At 33.0% G+C, this 26,909-nt stretch overlaps 8 protein-coding genes and 1 long non-coding RNA gene across 10 annotated transcripts in view; 7 read left to right on the top strand and 2 right to left on the bottom strand.

The window, feature by feature from the left end:
* The window catches only part of LOC113393326 (cuticle protein 8-like), a 33,879-nt gene extending 19,410 nt beyond the window's left edge, over window positions 1-14,469 (bottom strand). The window contains exons 1-3 of one of the 2 annotated variants that reach the window (XM_026630143.2): window positions 14,435-14,469; window positions 14,000-14,341; window positions 13,544-13,911 (exon numbers count right to left, since the gene is read on the bottom strand). In XM_026630143.2, coding sequence (XP_026485928.1) covers window positions 13,627-13,911; window positions 14,000-14,341; window positions 14,435-14,446 — 639 coding nt within the window. In that variant the 5' untranslated portion in view covers window positions 14,447-14,469 and the 3' untranslated portion in view covers window positions 13,544-13,626. Of the gene's footprint in view, window positions 1-13,543; window positions 13,912-13,999; window positions 14,342-14,434 lie in introns of those variants that run through there. The other variant, XM_064215183.1, reaches the window with a different exon arrangement.
* LOC135193335 (uncharacterized) overlaps window positions 1-26,909 on the bottom strand; it is a 375,120-nt gene that overhangs the window by 279,966 nt on the left and 68,245 nt on the right. The gene's annotated exons all lie outside the window — the stretch shown is intronic.
* On the top strand, window positions 217-1,199 carry LOC135193323 (cuticle protein 18.6-like). Its single transcript, XM_064215180.1, has 2 exons — window positions 217-259; window positions 369-1,199. The coding sequence occupies exons 1-2, from the start codon at window positions 248-250 to the stop codon at window positions 1,089-1,091; spliced, it is 735 nt and encodes a 244-aa protein (XP_064071250.1). The 5' UTR covers window positions 217-247; the 3' UTR covers window positions 1,092-1,199.
* LOC113393343 (cuticle protein 8-like) lies at window positions 3,584-4,607 on the top strand. Its single transcript, XM_064215185.1, has 3 exons — window positions 3,584-3,624; window positions 3,771-4,058; window positions 4,253-4,607. Exons 1-3 carry the CDS (start codon window positions 3,613-3,615, stop codon window positions 4,538-4,540), a joined length of 588 nt encoding a protein of 195 aa, XP_064071255.1. The 5' UTR covers window positions 3,584-3,612; the 3' UTR covers window positions 4,541-4,607.
* LOC135193325 (cuticle protein 8-like) lies at window positions 7,600-8,411 on the top strand. The gene is made up of 3 exons (XM_064215184.1): window positions 7,600-7,631; window positions 7,719-8,030; window positions 8,124-8,411. Exons 1-3 carry the CDS (start codon window positions 7,620-7,622, stop codon window positions 8,409-8,411), a joined length of 612 nt encoding a protein of 203 aa, XP_064071254.1. The 5' UTR covers window positions 7,600-7,619.
* Window positions 10,312-11,441, top strand: LOC113393319 (cuticle protein-like). Its single transcript, XM_026630136.2, has 3 exons — window positions 10,312-10,352; window positions 10,431-10,901; window positions 11,087-11,441. Exons 1-3 carry the CDS (start codon window positions 10,341-10,343, stop codon window positions 11,372-11,374), a joined length of 771 nt encoding a protein of 256 aa, XP_026485921.2. The 5' UTR covers window positions 10,312-10,340; the 3' UTR covers window positions 11,375-11,441.
* LOC113393323 (cuticle protein 8-like) lies at window positions 15,561-16,461 on the top strand. Its single transcript, XM_026630142.2, has 3 exons — window positions 15,561-15,587; window positions 15,670-16,011; window positions 16,101-16,461. The coding sequence occupies exons 1-3, from the start codon at window positions 15,576-15,578 to the stop codon at window positions 16,383-16,385; spliced, it is 639 nt and encodes a 212-aa protein (XP_026485927.1). The 5' UTR covers window positions 15,561-15,575; the 3' UTR covers window positions 16,386-16,461.
* Window positions 18,299-19,894, top strand: LOC113393315 (uncharacterized). The gene is made up of 3 exons (XM_026630133.2): window positions 18,299-18,472; window positions 18,706-18,872; window positions 19,339-19,894. Exons 1-3 carry the CDS (start codon window positions 18,311-18,313, stop codon window positions 19,892-19,894), a joined length of 885 nt encoding a protein of 294 aa, XP_026485918.2. The 5' UTR covers window positions 18,299-18,310.
* LOC113393330 (cuticle protein 8-like) lies at window positions 22,669-24,918 on the top strand. The gene is made up of 4 exons (XM_026630150.2): window positions 22,669-22,786; window positions 22,988-23,269; window positions 23,680-23,846; window positions 24,526-24,918. Exons 1-4 carry the CDS (start codon window positions 22,775-22,777, stop codon window positions 24,572-24,574), a joined length of 510 nt encoding a protein of 169 aa, XP_026485935.1. The 5' UTR covers window positions 22,669-22,774; the 3' UTR covers window positions 24,575-24,918.

Raw genomic sequence — 26,909 nt, 5'->3', positions numbered from 1 at the left:
TTTTGTTTTTATATTAAATAATGATTAGAGAAATAATACAAAAACAGGCTTAAGATATCTTTGTATTATTTATAGTCAAAAAAATAATAGTAATAATTTCGTACATTACATAAAAACATAAATATTAAAAAAAAACCTTTGTGACCAGTTCCCGCCCGTTGACCTTTACTTACACACAATCGGATCACTATATAAGCGGCCATTAATATGTGAAATGTATCAGTTGTAAACATCATACAAAGCAATCATGTTCACCAAAGTAAGTTTTAGTGAAAGATCAAATTAAAAGTTAAATCTGTGACATTATTGTTTCAGAAAAAGTTGGCTCAACTAAAATGTACGTGTTAATTCATAAATATTCTTTATAGGTACTCTCTTTGAGCGCTGTGTTGGCGGTGGCCGCGGCTGGACTCTTGGCTGAACCTCACTACTCCTCAGCTGCTGCTGTCTCATCACAAAGCATTGTGCGTCACGACCAGCCCCACGCTGTGGCTGCTAAGATCGTGGCTGCCGCTCCTGTAGCCTACCACGCTGCACCCGTTGCATACCACGCTGCACCCGTTGCCTACCAAACTTCCCCTGTTCACTACTCCTCCGCCGCAGCTGTGTCTTCCCAAAGCATCCAGCGCCACGACCAGCCCCATGGAGCTGTTGCTGTTGCCCCCATTACCCACTACGCTGCTGCACCTGTTGCCCACTACGCCACCGCCCCAGTAGCCCACTACACTGCTGCACCTGTAGCTCACTACGCTGCTGCACCAGTAGCTCACTACGCTGCTGCACCAGTAGCTCACTACGCTGCTGCACCAGTAGCTCACTACGCTGCTGCCCACGAGGAGGAATACGCTCACCCCAAATACGACTTCTCATACTCCGTAGCTGATGGTCACACCGGTGACAACAAGTCTCAACACGAGAGCCGCGACGGTGACGCCGTGCACGGCGAGTACTCTCTGCTCGAAGCTGACGGCTCTGTGCGCACAGTTCAGTACACCGCTGATGCACACAACGGTTTCAACGCCGTGGTCAGCAACTCCGCTCCCGCCAAACACGCCGCTCTTGCTCCAGCGCATATCCTCGCACACCATTGATTTAGGCGACTGTATTAATTAATTTATTATTTATGTAGCGTTTCATAGTAACAGCAATTTTAAAATGACTAATGAAATATAGGAATTCCAATTTCATACTTTATTTGTTTCAATATATTTTGACCCCTTTTCTGAATAAATTAAAATTCTGAAATATAACGATGAAATCTAATCAATCAACATTTAGCTTTATTACTTTTACTATTAAATTAAACTACAATATTACAGTTCAAATTCGGCAGTGTATTAGTAACTTTTATACATTTTCTATGAAGTTAATCTAGAATTTAATTTAAAAATTTAAAAAAATCACTATGAAAACAAAATACTTTTAAGATTGTTTTTCACTGTGACGTAATATATTTATTTTGAGTATGAGAGTAATGTATCAAAGTTGTTGACAAGGCAGTTGTCGAAGCTCTCTTCTAGTGAAAACTCAAGCATACATAAATAATTATAAATTGAGATTCTTGCCTTTTTTTTCGGTAGAATCAACGTTTAGAATCGGTGGTAGCTTTGTATTTAATTAAATTCTGTAAAATGACGATTCAAATGGTACACAAGGCCTTAATAAATTTGGCCTATTTTAATTTGGTCTAATTTAAATATATATAATATTTTCTGCCTCGCACAACCACTCTGTGGAACCAGCTTTCGCCGGTGATTTTTCCGAACCGATACGACTTGGGAACCTACAAGAAAAGAGAGTACTCATTCCTTAAAGGCCGGCAACACACCTGCAAGACCCCCGGTGTTGCAGATGTCCAAAGGTGGTGGTAATCACTTTTCATCAGGTGAGCCTGCTGCTCGATTGCCACTTATAACATTAAAAAACAAAAAAAAAACCTAATTATTTTACAATATTTTTAATTTTTCAAAACAATAGTCGTATTTATAGTCTCGTCACTGCCTCTGTAGCCTCCCACACTGGCCCTGTTGCCTACTATGCTGCCCATGCTGCTGAAACTTGCTTGAAACAGCCTGAAACTGCTTTGTAACAGCCTTACGAAATCGTAAAATATTTTGCATCTACGAACGTTATACTAATTTACAGTGTACATCATCAAGAATAATTAAATGATCATCATCATCATCAAGAAAAAATTACATTAATTCATAAAATACAATTACACTCAACGCCGCTCCTGCCTCAATCAAATCTGCACCCGTTGTTATCAAACCGTCTACGCTCCAGCCCTTCAGTAATCGCCATTAAATAATACAACATACTCCACAGTCTTATAATTACCAATTTATTCTTAATTATACAAATATATATTAATAACTTACAGAAATTGTGTTTACTGGGTTACCAATAAAATATTGTATTTTTTTAAAATAATTGACGTAATCTCATTAGAAATATTCTATTATTATTCACGTCTATTGATTTAATTTAGAACAGTATACGTTTCTTGCGTTGATTCATGAAATTAAATAAATATTAATAAATACAATAATACATTTTACTAATGCTTAAGGATCTTGATTTTAACTACGTGGAAAGGATCTATAGCAATCAACTACAACAAGCCTCCAACTATAACTATACTATAACTATAGCCTTAAGAATATTTTGACTTTTATTTTATACTAGCTGCGCGCATTTGAATTTAATAAAAAAGTTATTGTTCAGTTCGCAGATTTTACTATAACTTAATAATTCTGTATTAGGCAGCTTTTGTTATATTAAGTCGTTGGTGGGAGATCAGGTCAGAGATCAGGTGGGAGGCAGATTGGTGCCATGCGCGAGGACTGCGCGCGGTACTGGACAGTATTTGGACATAGCAGCTTTTTTTTTTATTATGTATGTTATGTATTTGTAATTTTAATTGTAATTTATACGATTATTTTAAAAATAGTTATTCATAATAATTAATTATTGGATCAATTCACATTAGTTTAATATATGTATGTATATGAAACTTATTTCAAATTGTTTGATTCCAAAATATATTCGATGGTGCACGATCAATTTTACCAAAAGTTCCTTCCTTATTATAAAAACATTTTTTTACATATTATTTTCTTGTTAATTTATTTATTAGTGCGACAGTCTTTAAGCAAATATCTAAAAATATAGCCTTGAATCACCTTGTATAACAAACAGCTATTTGTGTTAATTAAATAATTATAAGCAATTTAAACGTTAGGTAATTACAGCCTGTGTACAAAATCATATATTTTACAAAAAAATATAAACATAAATCTTAGTTTTTGATAATGTCAAACAAATTCCGAAATTTCAATTTTGAAGCCATGTTACACAGATAGACCGTTTTAATCAAAAATGCAATATCCGTTCAAATCTTTCCAGAAAGATGTAGGATTTGCAAGTATGGATACATTTTTATTTTGAATACGCTAGTGAATGTAAAAATAGATTTGGCGAATTTGCCCGGAGCAAGGTCTTTCATTTGAACAAGTTCTAAGTTGATCGCAGTGATAAATTCACTATAAAACCATTAAGCAAGCTTCGAAAAATCATTCAGTGATCAAACACGAAACAGTAATCATCAGAATGTTCTCTAAAGTAAGTACATATAAGTAAATAAATGCTTACACGCGGTTTACTGCTGCTTCTTATTTTATTATTTATCACAGATTAATAATCAAATTTATTAATCTGTGTGAGAGTTACAACGAGATTATAAATAATAACCAATGTATATTTTACAGCTAGTAGCTCTGTGCGCTGTAGTGGCGGTGTCCTCGGCCGGACTCCTGCCTGCTCCTGCACACTACTCTTCTGCGGCCGCCGTCTCCTCTCAGAACATCGTACGTCACGACGAGCAAGCTACCCCTGTTGCCAAGCTGGCCTACGCAGCTCCCGTCGCCTATCATGCTGCCCCCGCCGCCGTCACCTACCATGCAGCCCCCGCTCCCATCGCCTACCATGCCGCACCCGCTTCCGTCGCCTACCACGCAACTCCCGTCGCTAAAGTTATTGCCCAGCCTGAGGAAATCGTAAGTTTTTTCTTTTATTGATAAGAATGCGTTATTTTTATGAAAAATATCAACATTTCCTATATACAGGCCTACCATTATAGAAATATTTTTCACCTTAAAGCTGACTTGCGTTATATAAAGCGCTCATGAGAAAAACTTAAGTGCGTTTTTATTTACTTCATATAAATCAAAATATTTCATTATTTTTCTAGGCTTACCCCAAATACGAGTACAATTACTCCGTCGCTGATGGTCACACCGGTGACAACAAGCAACAACAAGAAGTTCGTGATGGTGATGTCGTGAAGGGATCATACTCCTTCCATGAAGCCGATGGCTCTATCAGAACCGTTGAGTACACCGCTGACGACCACAACGGTTTCAACGCCGTAGTACACAACAGCGCCCCCACCGCCGCCCCCGCTTACGTTAAGGCTGCTCCCGTCGTAGTCAAGACCCCCGTCTACGCCGCCCCAGCCCTCCAATACTACCACCATTAAGCAAAAAAACATGCTTTGATTGTTGACTGTTTATTTATTGTAATATAAAATTATTATTGAATTTAAATATTTATTTTATTTATATGCCATTTACACTAATGTAAAATATGAGCTATTAACAAAATTACTCATTAAGATTATTTAAAAACTTTTGTGAGCAAATAATTGAGATACATAAAGTTGCTAGTCTTTTATTAATAGATAATTATTATTTTTCAAAGATATCTAGTAGTAATATTTTAAACTTTTAAAGCAACATTGCGTATCTAAATAGAAAATTAAAACGCAAATTCTGTAATATATCGTACATTTAATAACACAAATTAATATTAAAATAATAAGCCCGTATTTTCACATAAATTTTCCATTTATGTATACAATTCATAAATTAAATAATCACTTTACAGCCTTTTCTGTATACAAGTTCGGTCTAAATTGGATCGGAAAATTACAGGGATCGTATTATAAAATATATAATAAAAGATATACTATATAAATAAGTAGAATTGTTCCTCAGTTACGATTAAGCTGAGGTTGATATTTGTGGGGAATAGCCGAAGGTGGATCAGAATAGAATCGGAACTATGTATCATAACAATAAAATAGCAAAGGTGCCACTTAATGGCAAGGGGTCACCACCGCAGACATTAGCGCTGTAAGAAAAATTAACCATTCCTTACATTGCCATGCGCCACCAACCTTGGAAAATAAGATTTTATGTATCTTGTGCTTGTAATTGCAGAGACTCACTTATCCTTTACACCGGAACATAACAATCCTATGTAATAAGAGCTGTTAATACCCTGTTATCAATATAGGTGTCAAATATGCTATTTTTCTTCGTTCATAAAAAAATGTTATTGACAACAATGCAATAAATACTTTTTATCACAGAAAACAGACTAGCGGAAGGGATGTGCTTGCTTTTCCAAAGACAAAAATTGCCATGTTTTATCACTATGATAATGATTATTTGGATATTTTTGCTGTACTTACAGTTAGTTATGAATAAAACTTTATTTGCTGCAAACCTTGACCAAAATCGTTAGCGTTATAACAATTAAAAAATACTTTAAATACACGATTATATAGTTAAAGCTCAGACTTTTCCAATACACCGAGTTTTTTTTGCTCTGCTAAGTTGCACAGACAAAATCCAATAGAAGTCTGTGCCAAGTCCGTGTCGTGTGGACCTACCATTACTGACATTGCTGTTGTAAGAAATATGAAACATTCCTTACATTGAAAATGCGCCACAAACCTTGAGAGCAAGGAACATATCCCTGTGCCTGTAGCTACACTGGTAAAGTCCTTCAAACTGGAACAAAGTAATAATAAGTACCTGTTTGGCGGTATAATAAATGATGAGTGAGGGGTAGCCAGACGGGCTTACAACAAAGCAGAGGAGAAAACAATTTTTAAAATCGCCTATGTCTAAAGCATTAGGTTTATAAAGTAACGTAAATAAATCTTATAAAAATATTTATGTTATTCAATTGTGTCTGACCATGATTCAATAAATTGTTTAATTTTAAAATCTAATAAATAAAAACATTTCAAAACTTATTCTTCATTATTTAAAGGTCTACTCTGCTTTCTTTAGTGCTTAAAAACCAATTCGTTAAGCTTTAAGTCTAAATGTCAAATTCCGTTACAACTTCTAAATTTATCACCGGCTAACAACATTGCGCGTGCGCAATTCAAGGCGCATAAATGAATACGAAAAATTGGAAGTCACGAGTGCAACCATGACTAGTGATTTTAAATTAATTGATACTCCTTGTTTTTTAAATACAATTTCAATAATAATTTAAAGTATTTTCTAAATTGTTAAAGCTCAATGTTTTGAAAGTTTATAATAATTATTAGACATCTGTGTAAGGTTCAAGAATATTATATTTTTAGTTTATAAACAAAAAAATGCATTTTTTAGGTTATAATCTACACAAATATTATAAAGAGGTAAAATTTGCTTGTTTGTATAACCACCAGAATTAAACATCCAAATTAAAAAAAAAACACTGGTCGCAAGATACACTATTCCTGAGTGATATAGGGCTTAAATTATATTTACATTATGCGTATTAGAAGAACTATCAAAATTTTTGTCTTACAAGTCAGTCAGTCAACAATAAATACTTCTTAAAACATAATATCCCTAATATTTTAGGGATGATTGATTGATGATGATGATGATTTTATGATGGTATCGGTGATACCAAATTATGTGCAACCATGAAATCATTCGCTGCGAAATTGAAAGTCCGATAACGGGCTGTAACAATAATGTTTTGACCTTTCTTCATTAATAAATTGCACCCGTGCGAATTCGGAGCGATTCGCAACTAATATTATAAAGTAAGAAAAAGAATATTTCCTCTTGAGAGCTTTATTTCACTCTGTACTACCATTCCGATTTGCAGGATTATATTCATATCTACGATACCAAAAAAGGTTAGTAGTGTAAATCGGTTAAATATTAATTTGTATTGTATCGTATTTTCAATGGGATAACATTTATTATTGAAACGTAGTCAGTTTCAATTTGAAAGTCGTCGCTCCGTAATACTTGCTCAACTATAACTGATGTACTACACATTTTTACTGTACATTATGTCCCCACTGACAAGGTAGTAAATTGAAAGTTTAAAATGTCAGCAAGGATTTCACATGAAAGAATAAAATATAAAATTAATGTAGAACCTTTGCCTGTAGTTTGCCAAATTCTAAAGTTTTTATAAAAAAAAATGGCATACTATATGTGTAAGTGGACTATCTAGTATAATACTCTCCAATATTTTATCTATTTTTTAATAAATATATAATATCAGATACGATCTTGAGATATCGCTGCTTTCGAACTGATTAATATCTATGTAATAAAATTTTCGCAAGGATTTATAATAATTTATCTAGAACTAGTGAATGTGAAAATAAATTTGTCAAATATAACCCGGGGCAAGGCTGTCCATTTAATTATGTTCTTCTAATTTGATCGCAGTGATAAATTTGCTATAAAATCATTGAACAAATGCAAAGAAATCATTCAGTAATCAAACACGAAAGAATAATCAACACAATGTTCTCCAAAGTCAGTGAAATATAAATAACAATTAATATAATGACTTCAAAACTGAGAAGAAAGGAAACAATTAACAAATTTCGAATTATCTTTCAGCTTGTAACTCTCTGCGCATTAGTGGCGGTGTCCTCGGCCGGACTCGTGCCCGCTGCTCAATACTCTTCTGCGGCTGCCGTCTCCTCTCAGAGCATCGTCCGTCATGACGAGCACGCAGCTCCCATAGCCAAGCTAGCCATCGCTGCTCCCGTTGCCTACCATGCCGCACCTGCTGCCATCGCATACCACGCTGCCCCAGCTGCGGTTACCTACCACGCCGCCCCAGCCCCAATCGCCTACCATGCTGCTCCAGTTTCTGTCGCCTACCACACCGCACCCGTCGCTAACGTTATTGCCCAGCCTGAGGAAATCGTAAATAATATTGCAGTTATACATTATAAGCTAACTAAGATTTTAGATTATTTAGAACAAGTAATAAATTTAATTATATTTTTTTATTAACAGGCTTACCCCAAATACGAGTACAATTACTCCGTCGCTGACGGACACACCGGTGACAACAAGCAACAACAAGAATCCCGTGATGGTGATGTCGTGAAGGGATCGTACTCCTTCCAAGAAGCTGACGGCTCTATCAGAACTGTGGAGTACTCCGCTGATGACCACAGTGGTTTCAACGCCGTGGTACACAACAGCGCCCCCACCGCCGCCCCCGCTTACATCAAGGCTGCTCCCGTCGTCGTCAAGACCCCCGTCTACGCTGCTCCTGTAGCCCACTACTACCACCACTAAGCTTTACATAATATGCTTACCAATTGATCGTTAACTATTTATTTATTTCAATATAATACAGTGGTATCTCATAAAAATCTGAATTTAAATTTTCCAACCTATTCGTTAAAAGTATAAAGAAAGATTTCATAATCTTTAGACAAATATTCATCTAAAAATAACTTATAATGAAAATGATTTTCACATTTAGTTAATTTACAGGCTTAACGCGACAAAAACACTGAAATAAAATAACATTTAAGTACGTATGTTAAAGAAAAAAAGCGAGTTTAGAAAATATTAGCTTCATTGATAATTTAAAAAAAAAATACTTTTTAAGATTTTTAACTTAATCAATGGCTTATTTAAACAATGGATTATAGAATAAAACGCAAACTCTATGAATAGCAAATAATTTGACGACAGCTGCATGTCTGATCAATGTTACAAATTTGGTTACAAGGATTTATTTAAATATATTATTTTAAACCTCATATAATTACGTTGAATGATCTTGAATACAAGTTGATTAAAACAATATTATAAAAACCGGACCACTTACCGGACTAATTGCTTAAAGACTAACTTCTTTGACAATATATTAAACTAGAATAAGTAATTATGATATATATACATGACGTAAGTACTATAAAAATAATTATAAGTTTTATAATAGTTAGTAACTTTTGTAAAAATCGATTGTGTTAAAGCCTCAAAGATAGGTACAGTATATTGGATCGAACGAAAAAAATATAGAAATCCAAAAAAACTGAAGTGTAAAATAATATATTATTATCATATTATAATTGAGTTTTTGTTTAGATCATAATTATTATCAAACATAAGTTCTATAAAATCCGTCTCAATTTTAACTTGATTTAAATAACGCCTTAAGTAAAAAACGTAAATCAATGGGCCATTAATGTCGATATTCAATATAATTATACTAATATCGTAGAATAAATTTAGGAAATACTGGAACCATTTAAAAAATATGTTTTTTTTTTATGTGTGAGTTTTGTACTTGATAGTAGAGTCTATATTTTTATGAATATATATCCTTTAACAACATGCTCTGATTTGTATTAATTCGTTTATAGGCCAAGGACTTTGGAAAATAAAAATATACTTTAAAAATATATACTGTTACATTACACTTTAAGGAATTGAGAGCTTTGTAAGCATAATGTATTTACTTGTCAAAAATTAAATGCAGAGTGAAATATATTCTACTCTTATTATGAAAGAAGAATACAAAAGATAACCAGTTTCCATAAAGTCACTTTCTTATTAACCTATAGCCGGTTTCCGCAAGGGTATTCCGTTAGCCAATCACGTAACACAACTGCCAACGTAAATTTATGTCCATCGATTCTGCAGTTACGATGTTTTACATAAATTACTGCTTTATAATCTAAATTTCTTATTTTTGCCCAAATACTAACTATTTGATGCCAAAATGTCTCAACACTTTGACATATCATCAAATACTTTAGAGAAATGTTATCACCAAAAAATGTATTGAAAATATCGTATAGATCATTTTGTATTGGCTTATGAATTACCTACGTAATTCTATACCTTTTTTTATTTAAAATTAAGTAGCTAATATTAAATATAAATAACCTTACAAAAATGCTGTAAATTTATTAGTTCTTTTAAAAATAGATGATTAAGTAAATGTCACAACATTAAAGTTTGTATAAAAAGTACGCCTACAATATTCAAAAATACTTTAAGATGTTGTAACAGCTTAAAAATCAGTTTAGTGAACGGATTGATATACATACTGGTACATTTATGACCTAGGGCAAGGTTAAATATTGAGCCTGTTTGACAACCTCCAATACTTGTCATCTGAAGTAATCTATTTGAGGTCCGCGACTATAAAAACCAGTACCATGAACTCATCAACATCATTCTCAATTGATTGGTGAAGTATCTATCAATATGTTCGCCAAAGTAAGTCCTTTAAAATTTTCTTTGAAATTAAGTTTTTTTTTAAAGTATACATAATATTGTGTTTGTTTTTTTTTGCAGATTATTACTCTTTGCGCTGTAGTGGCGATCTCCTCCGCGGTGCTATTGCCATCAGCTGTCCACTATTCTCCAGCTGAGGCTGTCTCTTCTCAGAGCATTGTACGTCATGATCAACAACATGCCGCGCCTTTAGCAAAACTGGCCCTTGCTGCCCCAGTTGCTTACCATGCTGCTCCAGCATCCATCGCGTACCACGCTGCTCCTGCTCACTACTCATCCGCCGCTGCTGTTTCTTCCCAAAACATTGTGCGTCATGATGAGTCTTCGGGACTTGTGTCCTCAGCCCCTAAGCTGACTTACGCTGCCCCTGCCGCCAAGCTCACCCTTGCTACTCCTGTCGCCTACCACGCGGCTCCTGCTCAAATCGCCTACCACTCGGCTCCCGCTCCCATCGCCTACCACGCTGCCCCAGCTCCCATCGCCTACCACGCCGCTCCGGTTGCTAAGATCATCGCCCAACCTGAAGAAATCGTAAGTTTGTTACATAAGTTTTTGTACTCTATTAGTTAATTATTTTTTTTTGAAAATAATCTTTAGAATATAAGTTCTTCTGAAAAAATATAATTATATTCCATTTATATAAATAAATTCCAATATTATACAATGTGCCGTTATAATCATTTACTATAAATTAAAATATTTTATTATTGTTCCAGGCTTACCCCAAATACGAGTACACTTACTCTGTCGCTGATGGTCACACCGGTGACAACAAGCAACAACAGGAATCCCGTGATGGTGATGTCGTAAAGGGATCATACTCCTTCCATGAAGCCGATGGCTCTATCAGAACTGTTGAGTACACCGCTGACGACCACAACGGTTTCAACGCCGTAGTACACAACACTGCCCCCACTGCCGCCCCCGCTTACGTTAAGGCTGCTCCCGTCGTAGTCAAGACCCCCGTCTACTCTGCCCCAGCCCTCCAATACTACCACCATTAAGCAAAAAAACTTGCTTTGATTGTTGACTGTTTATTTATTGTAATATACAATTATTATTGAATTTAAATATTTATTTTATTCACATGCCATTTACACCATTGTAAAATTGCTCTTTAAGATTTTTTAAACAATTTATGTGCAAATAATTGAGATATAAAAAGCTGCTATGCACATATACATATTATGTCACAGACGCCATCTAAAACATTGACAATGTCTGCAACTGGATTAGTGTCGTAGGTCACAGCCGCTGCCAACCGACATTGGAAAAATATATTAATTTAAAAAAACTTTAAAAAGGAAATAAAAAGTTTAAAAGAGTAAATATATTAATAATAACGAGCATCCTTATTTATCTCCGGTATACAAGTTTTTTTTAAGTTTTTTATTTGATTATAATTAAATCGGACTTATTTGTTTAATCTCCATGGGCGGTTTTAGTCACGTTCCATCAGGTATGCATACTGTTTGTATGTCAACTATCCCATAAAAAAAATACATAAAAATTTTCGTGGAAAAATATTAAGTTATGTATTGACTATATGTTCCTTAATAAAAACCTTAATCATTTATTAATCATTTTTGTATACATTATTGTTGAAAAACAGAAATAGCTGTAAAGCAAAATTAGGGAGTTTGTAATTGAAGTGTGAAATATTTTTTTTTTCTAAAAAAGCTTTATTGCTGCTTTAGCAATTCCCCAATTTAATTAAGATAATACTAATATTCCTATTCCTTATCACTTGTGTTTGGAGTGGGGACAACAATAGCCCAAGGGGTCAGGATCGATCCTGCAATTTTAGCAAAATAACATTACATTTTTTTTTTACATTAACAGCCTGTAAATTAGGCCGGCTTTAACCCAGCAGTGGGAGCAGGGCTAAGGCCTCCTCTGCCTTTGAGGAGAAGGTATGGAGCATATTCCATCACGCTGCTCCAATGTGGGTTGGTGGAATACACTTGTGGCAGAATTACGTTGAAATTAGACACATGCAGGTTTAATTACAATAAAACATAAAAGTACTAAACTGGAAAAAGTAATTTAATATACCGAAAATCTATGTAAATAATGGATTATTATCTTATTATTATACACACAGGTGTATTTAGTTAATTGATCAAAAAATTGCTGTCGCATTTATAGTTATATATAAAATACTGGAAACTTTTGTCAACATTGCTTTTGTTTGTCCTTACTAATATCATTTTTAAAAATATGAATTTAAATAATTAACATTATAATTTATATTAACTAACCTCCATTAGGTTAGAAGTTTATGTGCCGCTGGCATATCTATTGGCAAGCTAAATCAAAGAGGATAGTATTAAAAATTTCTTTTTAAAGTCGATTAATCGGTGTCAAAATGTATTATATTCATATATCAACATCCATATTTATGTATGAATATATAACAATAGCAATATATCTATATATTTATGATTATTAAATAAATAAAATTTTGCGAAAAAGTTATATGTAAAATAAGGTATATTCCATAATTGAAGCTAACGGAATAGTTTTTTTAATATTTAATAATAATTACCGATTATTATTAAATATTTAAAAAGTTTTATTTACTAATTCAGATAGCAACCATAACCCTTGCAAAATACTATCTTTAAAAGCTCCATCTAACATGACCCACGTACTGTCTTAATATAAGGTAAGATTAAATTCCTATAAAGTAAAAAAAAAAACGTTTCCATAAAAGTAAACGATATTTTATAAATCTGTACAATATGAGTTTATTATTGGCATAAGTTGTCATTCTAAGAGAACAATGTAAAATGCGATTTTCGGCTATTCATTAATTGTTCATTATATGCCAGTGTAACTATAGACATAGGGGCAACACATGTTGCCCCGAGGTTGGTGATCGCGTTGGCGATCTAAGGAAGCGTTAAAATTTCTTACGGCGCCAATATAAATGAAAAGTGATGACTTTACTATAAAAAAAATGAATTGGTAATCGAGCAGGAATAGTTGATAGTAAAATAAATAGAGAGAGAAACAAACTCTTATTGTGTTTTTCGCTGGTACTTCTCAGTTATTTTTTTAAATCATTTCAAAATAAATCAAAGCTTGTTTGTCTCATAAAAGTGAATCCTATGGTGAATATGTTTTATAAGTACTATATGTTGTGATTTTGAAAATTAAGTAAAATGGTCTTTATTCATCGAAACAATATGTTTATTTCATTAAATAAATAGATAACAATCATGAAAGTAAGGAACCACTACTAATCAGTCGGTTAGTGGTAGTAGTGAAGAGCTGGGGCAGCGTAGACGGGAGTCTTGACGACAACCGGTGCGGCCTTGATGTAAGCGGGGGCGGCGGTGGGGGCGCTGTTGTGTACTACGGCGTTGAAGCCACTGTGGTCGTCAGCGGAGTACTCTACTGTTCTGGTAGAGCCGTCAGCTTCTTGGAAGGAGTATGAGCCCTTCACGACATCACCATCACGGGATTCTTGTTGTTGCTTGTTGTCACCGGTGTGTCCGTCAGCGACGGAATAATTGTACTCGTATTTGGGGTAGGCCTGTATGGTAATAAAGTTATTTAATATGTTACTTGTCACATTTATTATAACAACATAGCTTATATTCCTTAAATATGCAATAACTTACGATTTCCTCAGGCTGGGCAATCACTTTAGCGACGGGAGCGGCGTGGTAGGCGACGGCAGCAGGAGCGGCGTGGTAGGCGACGGCAGCAGGAGCGGCGTGGTAGGCGACGGGAGCAGGGGCAGCGTGGTAAGTGACGGCAGCGGGTGCAGCGTGGTAGGCAACGGCGGCGGGAGCGGCGTGGTAGGCAACGGCAGCAGGGGCGGCATGGTAAGCGACTGGGGTGGCGTGCTCGTCGTGACGTACAATGCTCTGGGAGGAGACGGCTGCCGCTGAAGAGTAGTGTACGGGAGCAGGCAGTAGTCCAGCAGAGGACACCGCCACTACAGCGCAAAGAGCTACCAACTGTAACAGGAAAAAATATAATAAAACATTGTGTTAACTACAAAAATATTGAAATAAATAGTCGTTTAAAAACTTATTGATTCAATAACATACTTTAGAGAACATGGTTGAATAAAAAACAATACTTGATTGATAATTTTGCAGCTGAATATTTCGCTTATATAGTTCTTACTAGTTTCAAATCAAGTTTGCGATAAGGTAGAGGGAGATTAGGCTAAACTTGACCCTGCCTCGGGTCATATAGGCAAATATATGCAACCTTCTTTAATTATTTTTTTTTGGACCAACGTGTAATTATAATACTAAAATCTTATGTCAATATTTTATTGAGTCGCACTATTTGTAAATAATTTTTATTTTAGTGTGTTAACATAAAAAAAAAATTGAATGTACATAATATTTAATTTTTTTACAAATTATTATATATTGAAGAACTGATGCAAAGTATTAACGGTATTTCAATATTAATATCTACCTATATTTAGGTCTATTAGCGACTTCTTTGAAAATTATTTTTTCATATATTTTCGAGCATACTAAACCTGAACAAAGGTATTTAAAAGGCTAAGGTCACATATATGCATGTCATACGTCTGTATACGTGATAATGTATACTCAGTGTTATGTTATACATTATTTGACAAATTATTATAAGATTCGTTTTCAAGATAACAAAGTTTGTGATAAATATTTTGAGTTAGTTGGTTGCTTGGTAAGATATTAAACGATTACTGGGTATGGCTTTAAATGTAGTTTTGAGGATACTTTTATGTGCACTTTTGGAACTTTTTCTAATGTGACAAATTATGAAATTCTAACAAAAAAAAAATACAGAAAATTATGCAATTAGCTTCCTTATAAATTTTTGGGAGTAGGTACTATATAAATCTACGGTTTTGAATGCTGTATTTGCCAAACGAATTATACAAATGACTAAAAACATAAGGTACTCATTCTTTTTTAAGTAGGTCAGTTTGATCACGGTTAACAGTAAAAAGCTACAATAGAATATATAATAATAATTTCATTTGAATTGTTGCTAGTAATACACCCACTGTAAATTGCTTAAATATATTTCAAGAGAATGGATCAATCATTGAACTTGCTCAAACTAAGGTCACAGTGTAAGCTTGTTTGACAACTTCCACTACTAATTTTATATGCCCATGTGCGAATATAAATACATTACTTAGTACACGTAGTTATCATTCAAAGCCTGACAATCACAGCAATCATGTTCTCTAAAGTAAGTTTTGTGTATTAAACATCATGTATACTTTTCCAAGTACACTTATGATATCGTAATAATTAAATAACATTTTTTTTAGCTGGTAGCCCTCTGCGCTGTAATAGCGGTGTCCTCGGCCGGACTCCTGCCTGCTGCTGTCCACTACTCCCCTGCGGCCGCCGTCTCCTCTCAGAGCATCGTACGTCACGACGAGCATGCGACTCCCGTCGCCAAGCTAGCCGTCGCAGCCCCCGTCGCATACCATGCTGCCCCCGCCACCGTAGCCTACCACGCTGCCCCCGCCGCCGTGGCCTACCACGCTGCCCCCGCTGCTGTCACCTACCACGCTGCCCCTGCTCCCGTCGCATACCACGCGGCTCCTGCTTCCATCGCCTACCACGCCGCTCCTGTCGCTAAAGTGATCGCCCAGCCTGAAGAAATCGTAAGTTGTCTAGCAAAAATATTGTACTTAATTACAGTTTATATCATCAAGAATAATTTAATTTCAACATTCTTCTCATCTGTGTGTAGGCCTACCCCAAATATGAGTACAATTACTCTGTTGCTGACGGACACACCGGTGACAACAAGCAACAACAAGAGGTCCGTGATGGTGATGTCGTGAAGGGCTCATACTCCTTCCACGAAGCCGATGGCTCTATCAGAACTGTGGAGTACTCCGCAGACGACCACAGCGGTTTCAACGCAGTCGTTCACAACACCGCCCCCACAGCCGCTCCCGCTGTCATCAAGGCTGCACCAGTCGTCCTCAAGGCCCCCGTTTACGCCGCCCCCGTACACCAGTACTACCATTAAGTTCCTGACTCCAAGCAAATGTACCAAATGATTGTTAACTATTTATTTAATGCAATATACGAATAATTTCGATAAAGTTACAGATTTTAATATTACCAAAACTATAAACTATTTATATTATGATATATTCATATTTAGAAAAAATTAACCATATTTGAAAATAAATTCTGAATTTCGACACACATATTTAAAATTAGGCATCATATAAGGCAGGATATTGAAATTGTAAATATTCAGCACCAGATTTTAAGGTATTGAAGCCCTGGGGCCACAAATGAGTGGAGGCCACTAATTTATATTTTACAAATTAATTTGAACATTGTCATTTCTGTCAGTCGGATTTCTCAATAGTTTGTTTATTCTTTAAAGCAGTAACGTTTATCTCTCTCGTGGAGGCCAAAGGGCAGTAGTCGCGGTTCTCCTAAATCTGGCCCTGTAAATATTCATGGTTTCTGACAAGCCAAATTCTGATTTGATAAATAATTATTGGAGAGGAATCATATATTATCTGATATATACGATTACTCTATATATATATAGATATGAAATAAAGAAATCACCTTATTAATTGAAAGAGGAAGATACAAAACTCAAACGTGAAAAAATTAAATTGTTTTATAGTAAACGCTCTTTAATACGTCAAGATATGTTGCATTACGATATGTTCTCCAGCAATAAATACTAACTATAATCAATCCTTTGCATAACCAATTATTACTTATCTAATAGAAATATTATTATCATTTTAACTGATTCAGATAGTTAATTTAATGATAAATCCATTTAAAGCAATAACTTAGCTAGTTGCCATTTCGCCTGTAAACGCCGTAAACATCCAAGCAAGTTTCATCCAAAGTAGTCAATAAGTGAGACAAAAGAAATGTCCAAGAATATATCGTAAAGATTTTAAGAAAACATACTTTCCAAAATCGGATAAATTACAGCAGCATCGAAATTGTAAATTTAAAAGTACACAATAGTTTAGGCCTTATCAAACAAATCTCAATGAACTAAATAAATATACCAATAAATAGCGGTTATTCTTCGATTGTGATGATATAATTATCGGATGTTCCGTGTTAAGACTAATATGGATAAGAAATTCGTACTTTCCCAACCGATATATAAAAGTAAAACAATGATAAAATATAATTCTTTAAGAAAATAATTGAGAAGAAAAAATAATTGAAAATAATTGAGAGATGTATTAGTTACACTTCCATTGTTGAAATATTTAAGTTTCCTCTTTTATTGCTTACTTTATACCTTGAAGGAGTTATATTATTACACTGTCAATATAGTTATCATTCTAGTTTTATATAATACTAGCCGAAAAGTAAACAAATGTCGTTGGCACCCATTGTGTTTTAATAAACTTCAATGATTCATAACTATCAGCCATAAATAACTCTCTAACGTTTTCTTTAAATATGTTTATATATATATATATACTTATATTTAAACATAAATAAATAATCTATTTAATACTGTAAAGAACGTATAATGTTAGATATCTTTCGTAATAAGGACTAACTACATATTTGACATACTCCACAAAGATTGATGACATCTTTATATTAAAAAAAAAAACAAATGAATGGGTATAAATGTAATAAAAAGGCATTACAAAAGTTTTAGAAAGCATCGATGCTATCAAACAAATCTAATCCATATTATTCTAACACAATAACTATATTGATGAAGCTAACTTGATAAGTTTTAGTAAATTTATATAATAGAAATTAAAAAAGTATATAATGGTAAAAAATTATAAACTAAATCAACAGTTCCCCGGTACATCCCGAGAGCGATGGTTCATATTAAGTATTTCAATATGTTTTCAAAGGTAAGCCATTAATAAATCTAATTTATTTTACAAAATTCTATTGATTCACAATTTAAAAGTATTTTATTTTGTTTTTCAGATGCTGTTTCTAGTTTACTTCATCACTATTAGCTCAGCTGTTCAGATTGACCCAACTACTGGACTGAGAGCAGAATCATACACCTCAAATACAGGAAAGGCGTGGCAGACGGTCAAATATTATCCTGCAAATTCTCCACCGCTTTTCAAATATGACTTCCACGTAAGAAAACAACGAATCTATTATACTATTATGCACAAAGTATATTTATAATTAATTTTATGTGAATATCTTATCATAGATCTAACAAGTTAGTATTACGGAATAAATCTCTTTAAAGGATAAACAAGCATTTTGCTAAGTGTTAAAATAAAAAGTAGTATTCAAATACATAATTAAAATTCCTAGCTACTAAGTAATTAAACTATTTAATTATAACTTGTTTTACTTTAAAGCATTATCCAAAATACGAGTTCGAGTATGCAGTATCCGATAAAAAGACAGGTGACTACAAACATCATCATGAATCCAGAGACGGTGATAGAGTTCGAGGAGGTTACAGTCTCGTTGAACCAGATGGCTCTCTGCGAAAGGTGGAATATAATGCCGATGACCAGAACGGGTAACTTTTAATTATGTTATTTGCATGTAATAATTAATCCATAAACGAGTTCAATGCGAGTTTACTTGATTAATTTGATCAGCGACCACAAACTGTTTTACCGTATAAGCAACTCAGAAACTAAGCTATAAAAGATATTCAATGGTTCTCGCTTAGATATGATGGTAATAATGTTTTTAGAAATGGGTCATTTTAAAATACTCTTTCAAGGAATTCTTGTAGCTTATATTATAAAAATATGTATATTAATTTAAAAAAAGTCATGTTTTTATTAAATTAATTAATAAGTTAAAAGTTGCATGCCTTATAAGAACAAATATTACAGTACCATTTGAGAAAAACATTAGTCGAGATGGCTCGATGGATAGAGAGTTTTGAAAATAATATTGAATACTCGGAAAATGAGTCCCTTGCTCAGCATGGGTTATTTTCTTACCTTTTCAATTACTTCTTTAAAATTTTTCAGATTCAATGCTGTAGTAACCAAGAGCGTAAACAAACACGGTGATAACGCTTTTTCAGTCATCGGTCACACAAGACAGTTCTTACCCTTTGGAAACGGTATTAAAATCAACCATTTCTTCCCGAATAAAAATGATCACTATCAAGAATACAAATCTGGTACAGAGGATGTTGAAGATATCCCTATAAATGAAAAAAATATTGACCTTAAACAAGATGAAAGACAAAAAAGTGTAAAAGAAGAACAAGGAGACAAAATGATACAACTTACACCAGTTATTATACAAAATAATAATAAAAGTACAGAAATGCCTATTGTAAAAATAAACCCAGTTGAAATTGTTCAAGCATTAGTAATGGATGCTGTTGTTGATGAAAATCAACAAAAAGAGACGGAGAATATCACTCAAATGCCAGTAGAAGAAATCACTAGCAATCCTACACAGAGTGAATTTAGTGACATGTCTGAGACGGAAAATTTACAAAAGGAAGAACCACGTGATGACTCGGAAGTTGCATCATCATATTATCATTCAAGAATTTATTACGTAGGTTATTAACATTAGCTAAATTTGTCATCCAATGAATAGATAAATATTTTTAATAAATTGTTATTTAAAATTGTTGTTAATAAAATCGTTACTGAAACTATTTTGTTTATATTTAAATTAAAAATAGTAATCAAAGTCATGGTAAATATAAACTTAACGAAATTGATTACACAAAATATATACATAAAAATTGCGACATTTCACATAATATATTTTTTAAGTATATATATGTAGGTGAATTACAATTTAGTTTATCATTGAATTTACGAGTCATTCGAATTTTGCTTAAATATATCTTAAAATAATTTTGTATGAACACAACCCAGTAAAGTATACATTTTTTTAAAGTTTTCGTTAAATTAGTTACATATATATAAGTGATATTTTCATACTTATATACATATGCCAATATCGCATTTCGGTTAAAACGAAAAATAAAAAATTGTATAAAAATGCAATGTTGCTAGCTAAAATTAGTTTTATTCGTGACTTTCTCAATACTTAACATTTTATAAATAGCTCGATTTATCGAATGAAATTTAGTTCATTCGTTAGTTTAACAGAAAGGAACTTGCCGACACAGATCACATTTCTCACTTGGACAGCATACAATAGTCGATCAATAGGAATTGATCAGTACAGAACTTACGACTGAAATCGACTTAATACATATGATTTTTTCTCGCTCAAATTATAACGGCTTGATATTATTTTGGATAATATCCAAAATAATATCAAGCCGTATCAAGTTTAAATTTTTAATGTTCGATATATTTTGACATAAAATGAATATGTTCGTTTATCACGTATTATATATTGTAAATAATATAAATATCGGTAATGACTAGACCAAACTTACTAGAACATGACCTTTTTTCCATTTAATGATATAATTAATATAAAATTTTTAAGAAACTTTTTTAAACATGTGTTTTTAATTGTGTTTTTAATGTTTATTATTGCAACCGCATATTACAAGAACATCATTTTTAAAGGTAATCAATTCGTCATGGTGTTAGATTTTATCTCGAATTAAATGAAAGACTTAACCATCCAATAGATAAAATCTATGTCGTCGTTTTTTTAACTTCAAGCGAACGAGATCGTGAGCACAGACAATTCGTTCATTCAGAATAGCACAAGCATACATACATATGTGTAGCAATTAACATTCTCAACCTTTTCTTAGAAATTTCAAATAACTATCAAAAAATAAAAATTAACACATTATGTGTTATCACGAGCGTTGATAAAAAATACAGTCTTATATTCAATAATAAAGAGCTAAGCTGCATCAGCGTTAACCAAATATCTTGAGACATTAAACCATCATCCTTGAAATCCACATGGTATAATTACAAACACGAAAGATTTACCTATAATTACGCTGACTCGATTACCCTTTGCCGGAACATGAGATAAGCTTTGTTGATTGGCAGTAAATTATATGGAAGAGTCATACCTACGAAATAAATATTAACTCCAATTATAGAATTATTAAATAACGAATGAACCAGATATAGTGTTTCAATCTCAAAACAGCAACAGGAATACGCTTACGTAAGGGCAACATTCTTGGTTCTATAATATATAATTTAGTCAGATGACATAACTATTTAGGCTATTGTAACTACTAGAGCAATCTGTAATTTGTTAGCAAAACTTAATGCTTCTTGCGAACTATATAACTTTTAGATAATCTATAATAAAATGATCATCTAATACCTTTGAACTAGTTGTTTTATAATATAAAATATGAATAAAAAAAAAACATAGTACATATTAATTAAAAACATAGTAAAATTTAATAATTATTCTATTTTTAAATTGTTTGAATTTAAAACTTTTTTAAGAAACAGTGCAAAAAACAAAACCATTTATTGCGGTCTATTAAGACGCTGATATGCTATGTGTGGGAGCAGCATACGCTCATTTAATAGCAAATTACTCAACTTTATTATTATAAGCGCTATCACATAACCATTGTTGCCTAAATCGTGTGTATCTAAAATATTTTAATCACTAACAGTTAAACGGCCATGAATTTTACCGTCACGATTCAGTTGTAAAATTTCATATATAATAAAGTTTAATTTACGTAATTGATTGTATGCATTAATTAAGAAACAATTATAATAAGGAAGAGCAATATTATTTGATAATCGTCTCATCAATGTATGATCAAATGAAATTGCAACGAAAGAAATTTAGAAGAATTACGAATAAAAAATTATAATATTATATGGTACAGAATGAAGCAGTAATTCTTACTATATTTAAAACAGATGTGATATAAGGGTATGTTGTTCTTAGTCGAATTCAAATTTCCATTCAAATTGTGCATTAGGAAAACAGCTGTGTCTTACAAGATAGTCCACTTTATTCATTCTAATCATATCACAAGTAATCTGTCGGATAAAATTTATACATAATACCTCTTATCCTTATATAATATCCTTTAGACGTTAAATACGTAAATAAATTCTACTGTTATTAATTGTTTTCTGTATTGGTAATATTAAATAAAAATTGTAAAAATAACAAAAACGTCCTGTATAAACATGTTTCTATGACAAAAACAAATTATAAACTATTTTATTAACAAAATATTATGAGTACAGTTCAATAAAGATCAAATGTTCTCAAATCGATAAAAACTGTAACTAGAATATCCTCTCACCGCTGTTCATTTTTCTCTACATACTCTAACCATATCGAATGTCGCAACCTGATAAAGCGAGTAGATTGGCAAAGCGGCAATTACGGTGATCCGATCGGATATCGTCAGGAATAGCCCCACCACGCCACTGCTTATGTTTTATTTGTTATATAAAAAGAGTTAACTAACAAAGCAGCACCAGTCGACAAGTCCATTCTAACCAAAGCAAAATGTTCTCCAAAGTAAGCATTTTGAATATATTACGGCTAGATATTTTCGTAACATTTGGTTGGGATAATTTAAAGTTAAATCTTACCTGGGCGTTGTGATCTTTCAGTTGTTTAAAAGGCGCTTTATTTGAAATTACTCATCATATTATATGTACTTGTAATCAATCAACAAATATTGTTTTATTTTATGTCACACTTTTATATATTATTTAGATCATCGTACTATGCGCGGTGGCAGCGGCATGCAATGCAGGTCTTTTGCACCATGCCCCAGCTGTATCACACAACGTGGTCCACCACGAAGTACCAGCTCACTATTCGGTTCAAGCTGCCCCAGCTTACCACGCTGCACCTGCAATCCACTCTGCTCCAATCCATACATCAGTGATCCACGCTGCCCCGGTCGTTCATGCTGCCCCAGTAGCCCACGCCGTCCACGCTGCTCCCGTTGCCCACAGCTCTGGCCACGAAGAAGATCACTATGTTGATGAATACGTAAGTAGTAAAATATTACTTAAATAAATAATGTTAATCCAAAACTAATATGACATGTCACTTTAAATGTTGATCTTTCTAACACCATTTGTGTTGTTTTTAGAGCGTCGACTGTCTATTTTTGCTTATGAAACGACATTATTGAAAAACAACATTAAGGTTTTATAATGACTGACACTAATTTACATCTTGAGCCATATAAGATGAACTCAATTATCTATCAGATTAAAATCAATAAAAACGATAGAGTAACGATATTTTGCTGCAACACTCCTTTTTAATTAAATATCGTAGTAAACTATGTAATTTACTTAACGCAATATGGGGACAAATGTAGATTAACATACATGTGTACATACATATTATGTTCAAAATCACGATTGTAAAAACCTATGTCGGTTTGATTCTAGGCCCATCCCAAATATGGCTACTCTTACTCTGTGGAAGACCCTCACACCGGCGACCACAAATCCCAACACGAGACCCGCGACGGTGACGTAGTCAAGGGTGAATACTCCTTATTGCAGCCTGATGGTTCTTTCCGCAAAGTCACATACACCGCTGACCACCACAATGGGTAAGTATCTGTTTTGCCTTACAGAATAAAATCAAAGGGATAATGTTTTTAATTTTTGAAATAGTCTTCTAGTCATATTATATAATTATTTAATAAAGTTTCACACTGTAACAACTACGTGTACTTTCACAAAGAAAAAACAAAAAATTAAATCTCGCTTTATGTGATAATAATATATAAAACTAAAAAAGGAAATTTTATTGTGTATTATCTTCATACGTAACGCGCGCAAAAAACTTACACAATTACATTTATTACACATATTCACGCAAACGTTAAACATTTCCAAATGTGCTCTAATTTTCGAGATGTTTCTTAAAATGACGGAGGTAATTACATTGACCTTGATAGTACGTTCAAGATATTTAAAGCAATTCGCGATTATGTTATATAGAGAAAAAAGTCTATGATTTTTCCTTTACATAGAAATATTAAGATTAACTTTTATTTCAAATCATTTTATATAGGTATCTCCTTTACTAATAAACGTCGTATAGTAGTTGTATAGTAAAACAATACTTTATCTTCTTCTTTCATATGTCAAATTACTGATGACAGAAAGAGATAAATCGATGTGTAACTATTCATGTAAGTCGAACCTTAATCTGTTAACAGTGTGAACTTTAGACTTTGATATCTATAACATTATGGATAGTATTAAAGTTGATTTCGTCAACAGATTCAACGCTGTCGTCCACAACTCACCACCTGTCATCCATCATCATTAGAGGCTGTCAACCTAACTGTGATATTAGTGTAGTTAATTTAGTTAACCGAATAAGCCTTAAAATACCTATGTATTCTATGTAATCTTCCGCTCTTGTATCTTTTGCTTTGTTGTTAATATCACGTGTGATGGGTTTCATGATTACATAAATCATAAAAGACATTTTGTTCTCAATAAAACTTTTTATAGTATAATATAGTACCTATAAATGTGCCAAAATATGTAAGTTTCAATAAGTGTGTTTGTGAATTTGAACGTTGATAAATCTTATGTGAATTTGCTTTAAAATGTGAACGTTAATGGAACCCAACATCTACTCTGAATAAATTACAATACTATGTTTTATTTTTATACTTTTATTTAAATATTCCTTTTATTAGCGATGTTGATTTTATAGAATTTCAAATTTCATTTATTTAGTAATAGAATTTCGAGAAATTCCGAAAAAACACATTAATTTACAAGTATCCCTCCATATAAAAATAAATCCTTCAAGCTTGATCAATTTGAAACAAATATTAACATATTTTAAGTCTACAAACTAAGTTTAAGTTATACAATTTTTTGTTTTCTTTACTCCTTCGCTGTCTGCTCTAAATTTTTGGCCATTTAATTTGTATTTCATAATTGTTTTTTTTTATAATTATACAATTGTTTATATTTAAATAATTGTATAATTATAAAAAGTAAAACTCATGATAATTTTAGAGCAGTGTGGTAGTTGCGTGAAAATATATTTGACAGATTTTACGTCCAGCTTTATGTCTGAAGCGAAACCTCTTTGATAAAATTAGCTTGGTTTTTGCTGACACGTTGATTCCCCGATACCACAGGTTAAGTAGTCGATTGACAGGTGTCTAACAAATTTATGTTGCGGTTCTATTCTACACCGCTTATTATAATTAAATCAAAGCATATTTAAGTCATTTTTGAACTTAATATTCTTGGGATACAATTTAAGTTAAACTTAAAAGTCGATGAAACGTTTCTGATGCATAGAAGTACCTCCGACCAGAGGACCGAATTACATGCGTTATATTTTTTATATACTCATTTATTAGTCTTATATGTCCCATGATAAGATTAAGAAGTTCTCTTATCAACGAGATGACTAAAATAATGGGCGTACGTCACATGAAGTCTATTTGAAATAGTTTTATTCAATGTGTAGTAATTATGAAATCGTAGAAATACTAAGTTAGTTAACAAGTCGTGTGAAATTATCCTGATCAACTTACATTGTTCTGAAACCACGGCAACGAGATACATTTTCACAATGAAAGTGAATTAAGCTTTTCAAGGTCAATTTATTTTTACCTTGAAATGAGTATTAAGTTTAACTGTAATATGATGCTAATTAATTAAAATGTAACCGAAAACCCGACAACGATATTTTTTGTACATGAAAAAAATATAGGCCAATGCCTCTAACTGGTTTTATGGCGGCTTCTGTCTGCCATTTTTGATGACGTCATAATTACTCAACTCATGACATTTATGCTTCCTTTATAATAGGTAACGTCTCGATATGGAACTAGTATTTGACTGACATTAGTCATAAGTAGTAAATAAAAATGGCCAGAGAGTAGAAAGAAGCTATACGATTTAATTTACGATTGATTTTATTTGTAAGGTTGCACACGTTACACGTCATTGACTACCTACGGTTGACTACCTATGATACTAATGGTTGATGCTTTTTTTTAATATAGGTACTCGTCGATAGGCAAACATCTTACACATATAAAAATAATTTTTAAGTATTTTACTAAATCTTCTTTAATGTTAAAAAATAAATCTTAAGCAGATTACATTTTTTTTATTTAAGAATCTTTGAATATCCTGCTACTGGGTAATAGATTCAACCTGATTAAAAAAATGGGTAATGGACTGACCTTATTCCACAACATACATGCAGCTTTCCTTACTTGACTAAAAACAGTTAACTGGAATACCATTGAACTCGGGAACTTAACGTATAATTCATGTGTTCCATAAAATAGGTTATCTCAACCTGTGAGCCGTAAAATAATAATTATACTCAGCAACAAATTTACTGATAAAATTAAAATATGAAGTATTTATATAACTTTACATTTATCTTTATGGGAAATACGGTGCCCTTTAAGGCAAGGTGCGGCACATCTGCTTCTTTATTAACGATTTAAAAAATCGAAACCAGTTCCGACATACGTCGGCCTTAAACTGTGAGCGGTTAACCATTTATGAGAAAGTGGGTCCTTTTTTATATTATAACGAAAGACATATCAATTCTACATGTTGAAAGGGGACAATATAACAAAAAGTTTAATATAACTTATTTGACAAATAAATTA

Source organism: Vanessa tameamea, chromosome 6, assembly GCF_037043105.1.
Source record: "Vanessa tameamea isolate UH-Manoa-2023 chromosome 6, ilVanTame1 primary haplotype, whole genome shotgun sequence".
Lineage (NCBI taxonomy): Eukaryota > Metazoa > Arthropoda > Insecta > Lepidoptera > Nymphalidae > Vanessa > Vanessa tameamea.
The sequence above is the reverse complement of the archived record's forward strand: the minus strand, read 5'-3'. Positions and strand labels throughout refer to the sequence as shown.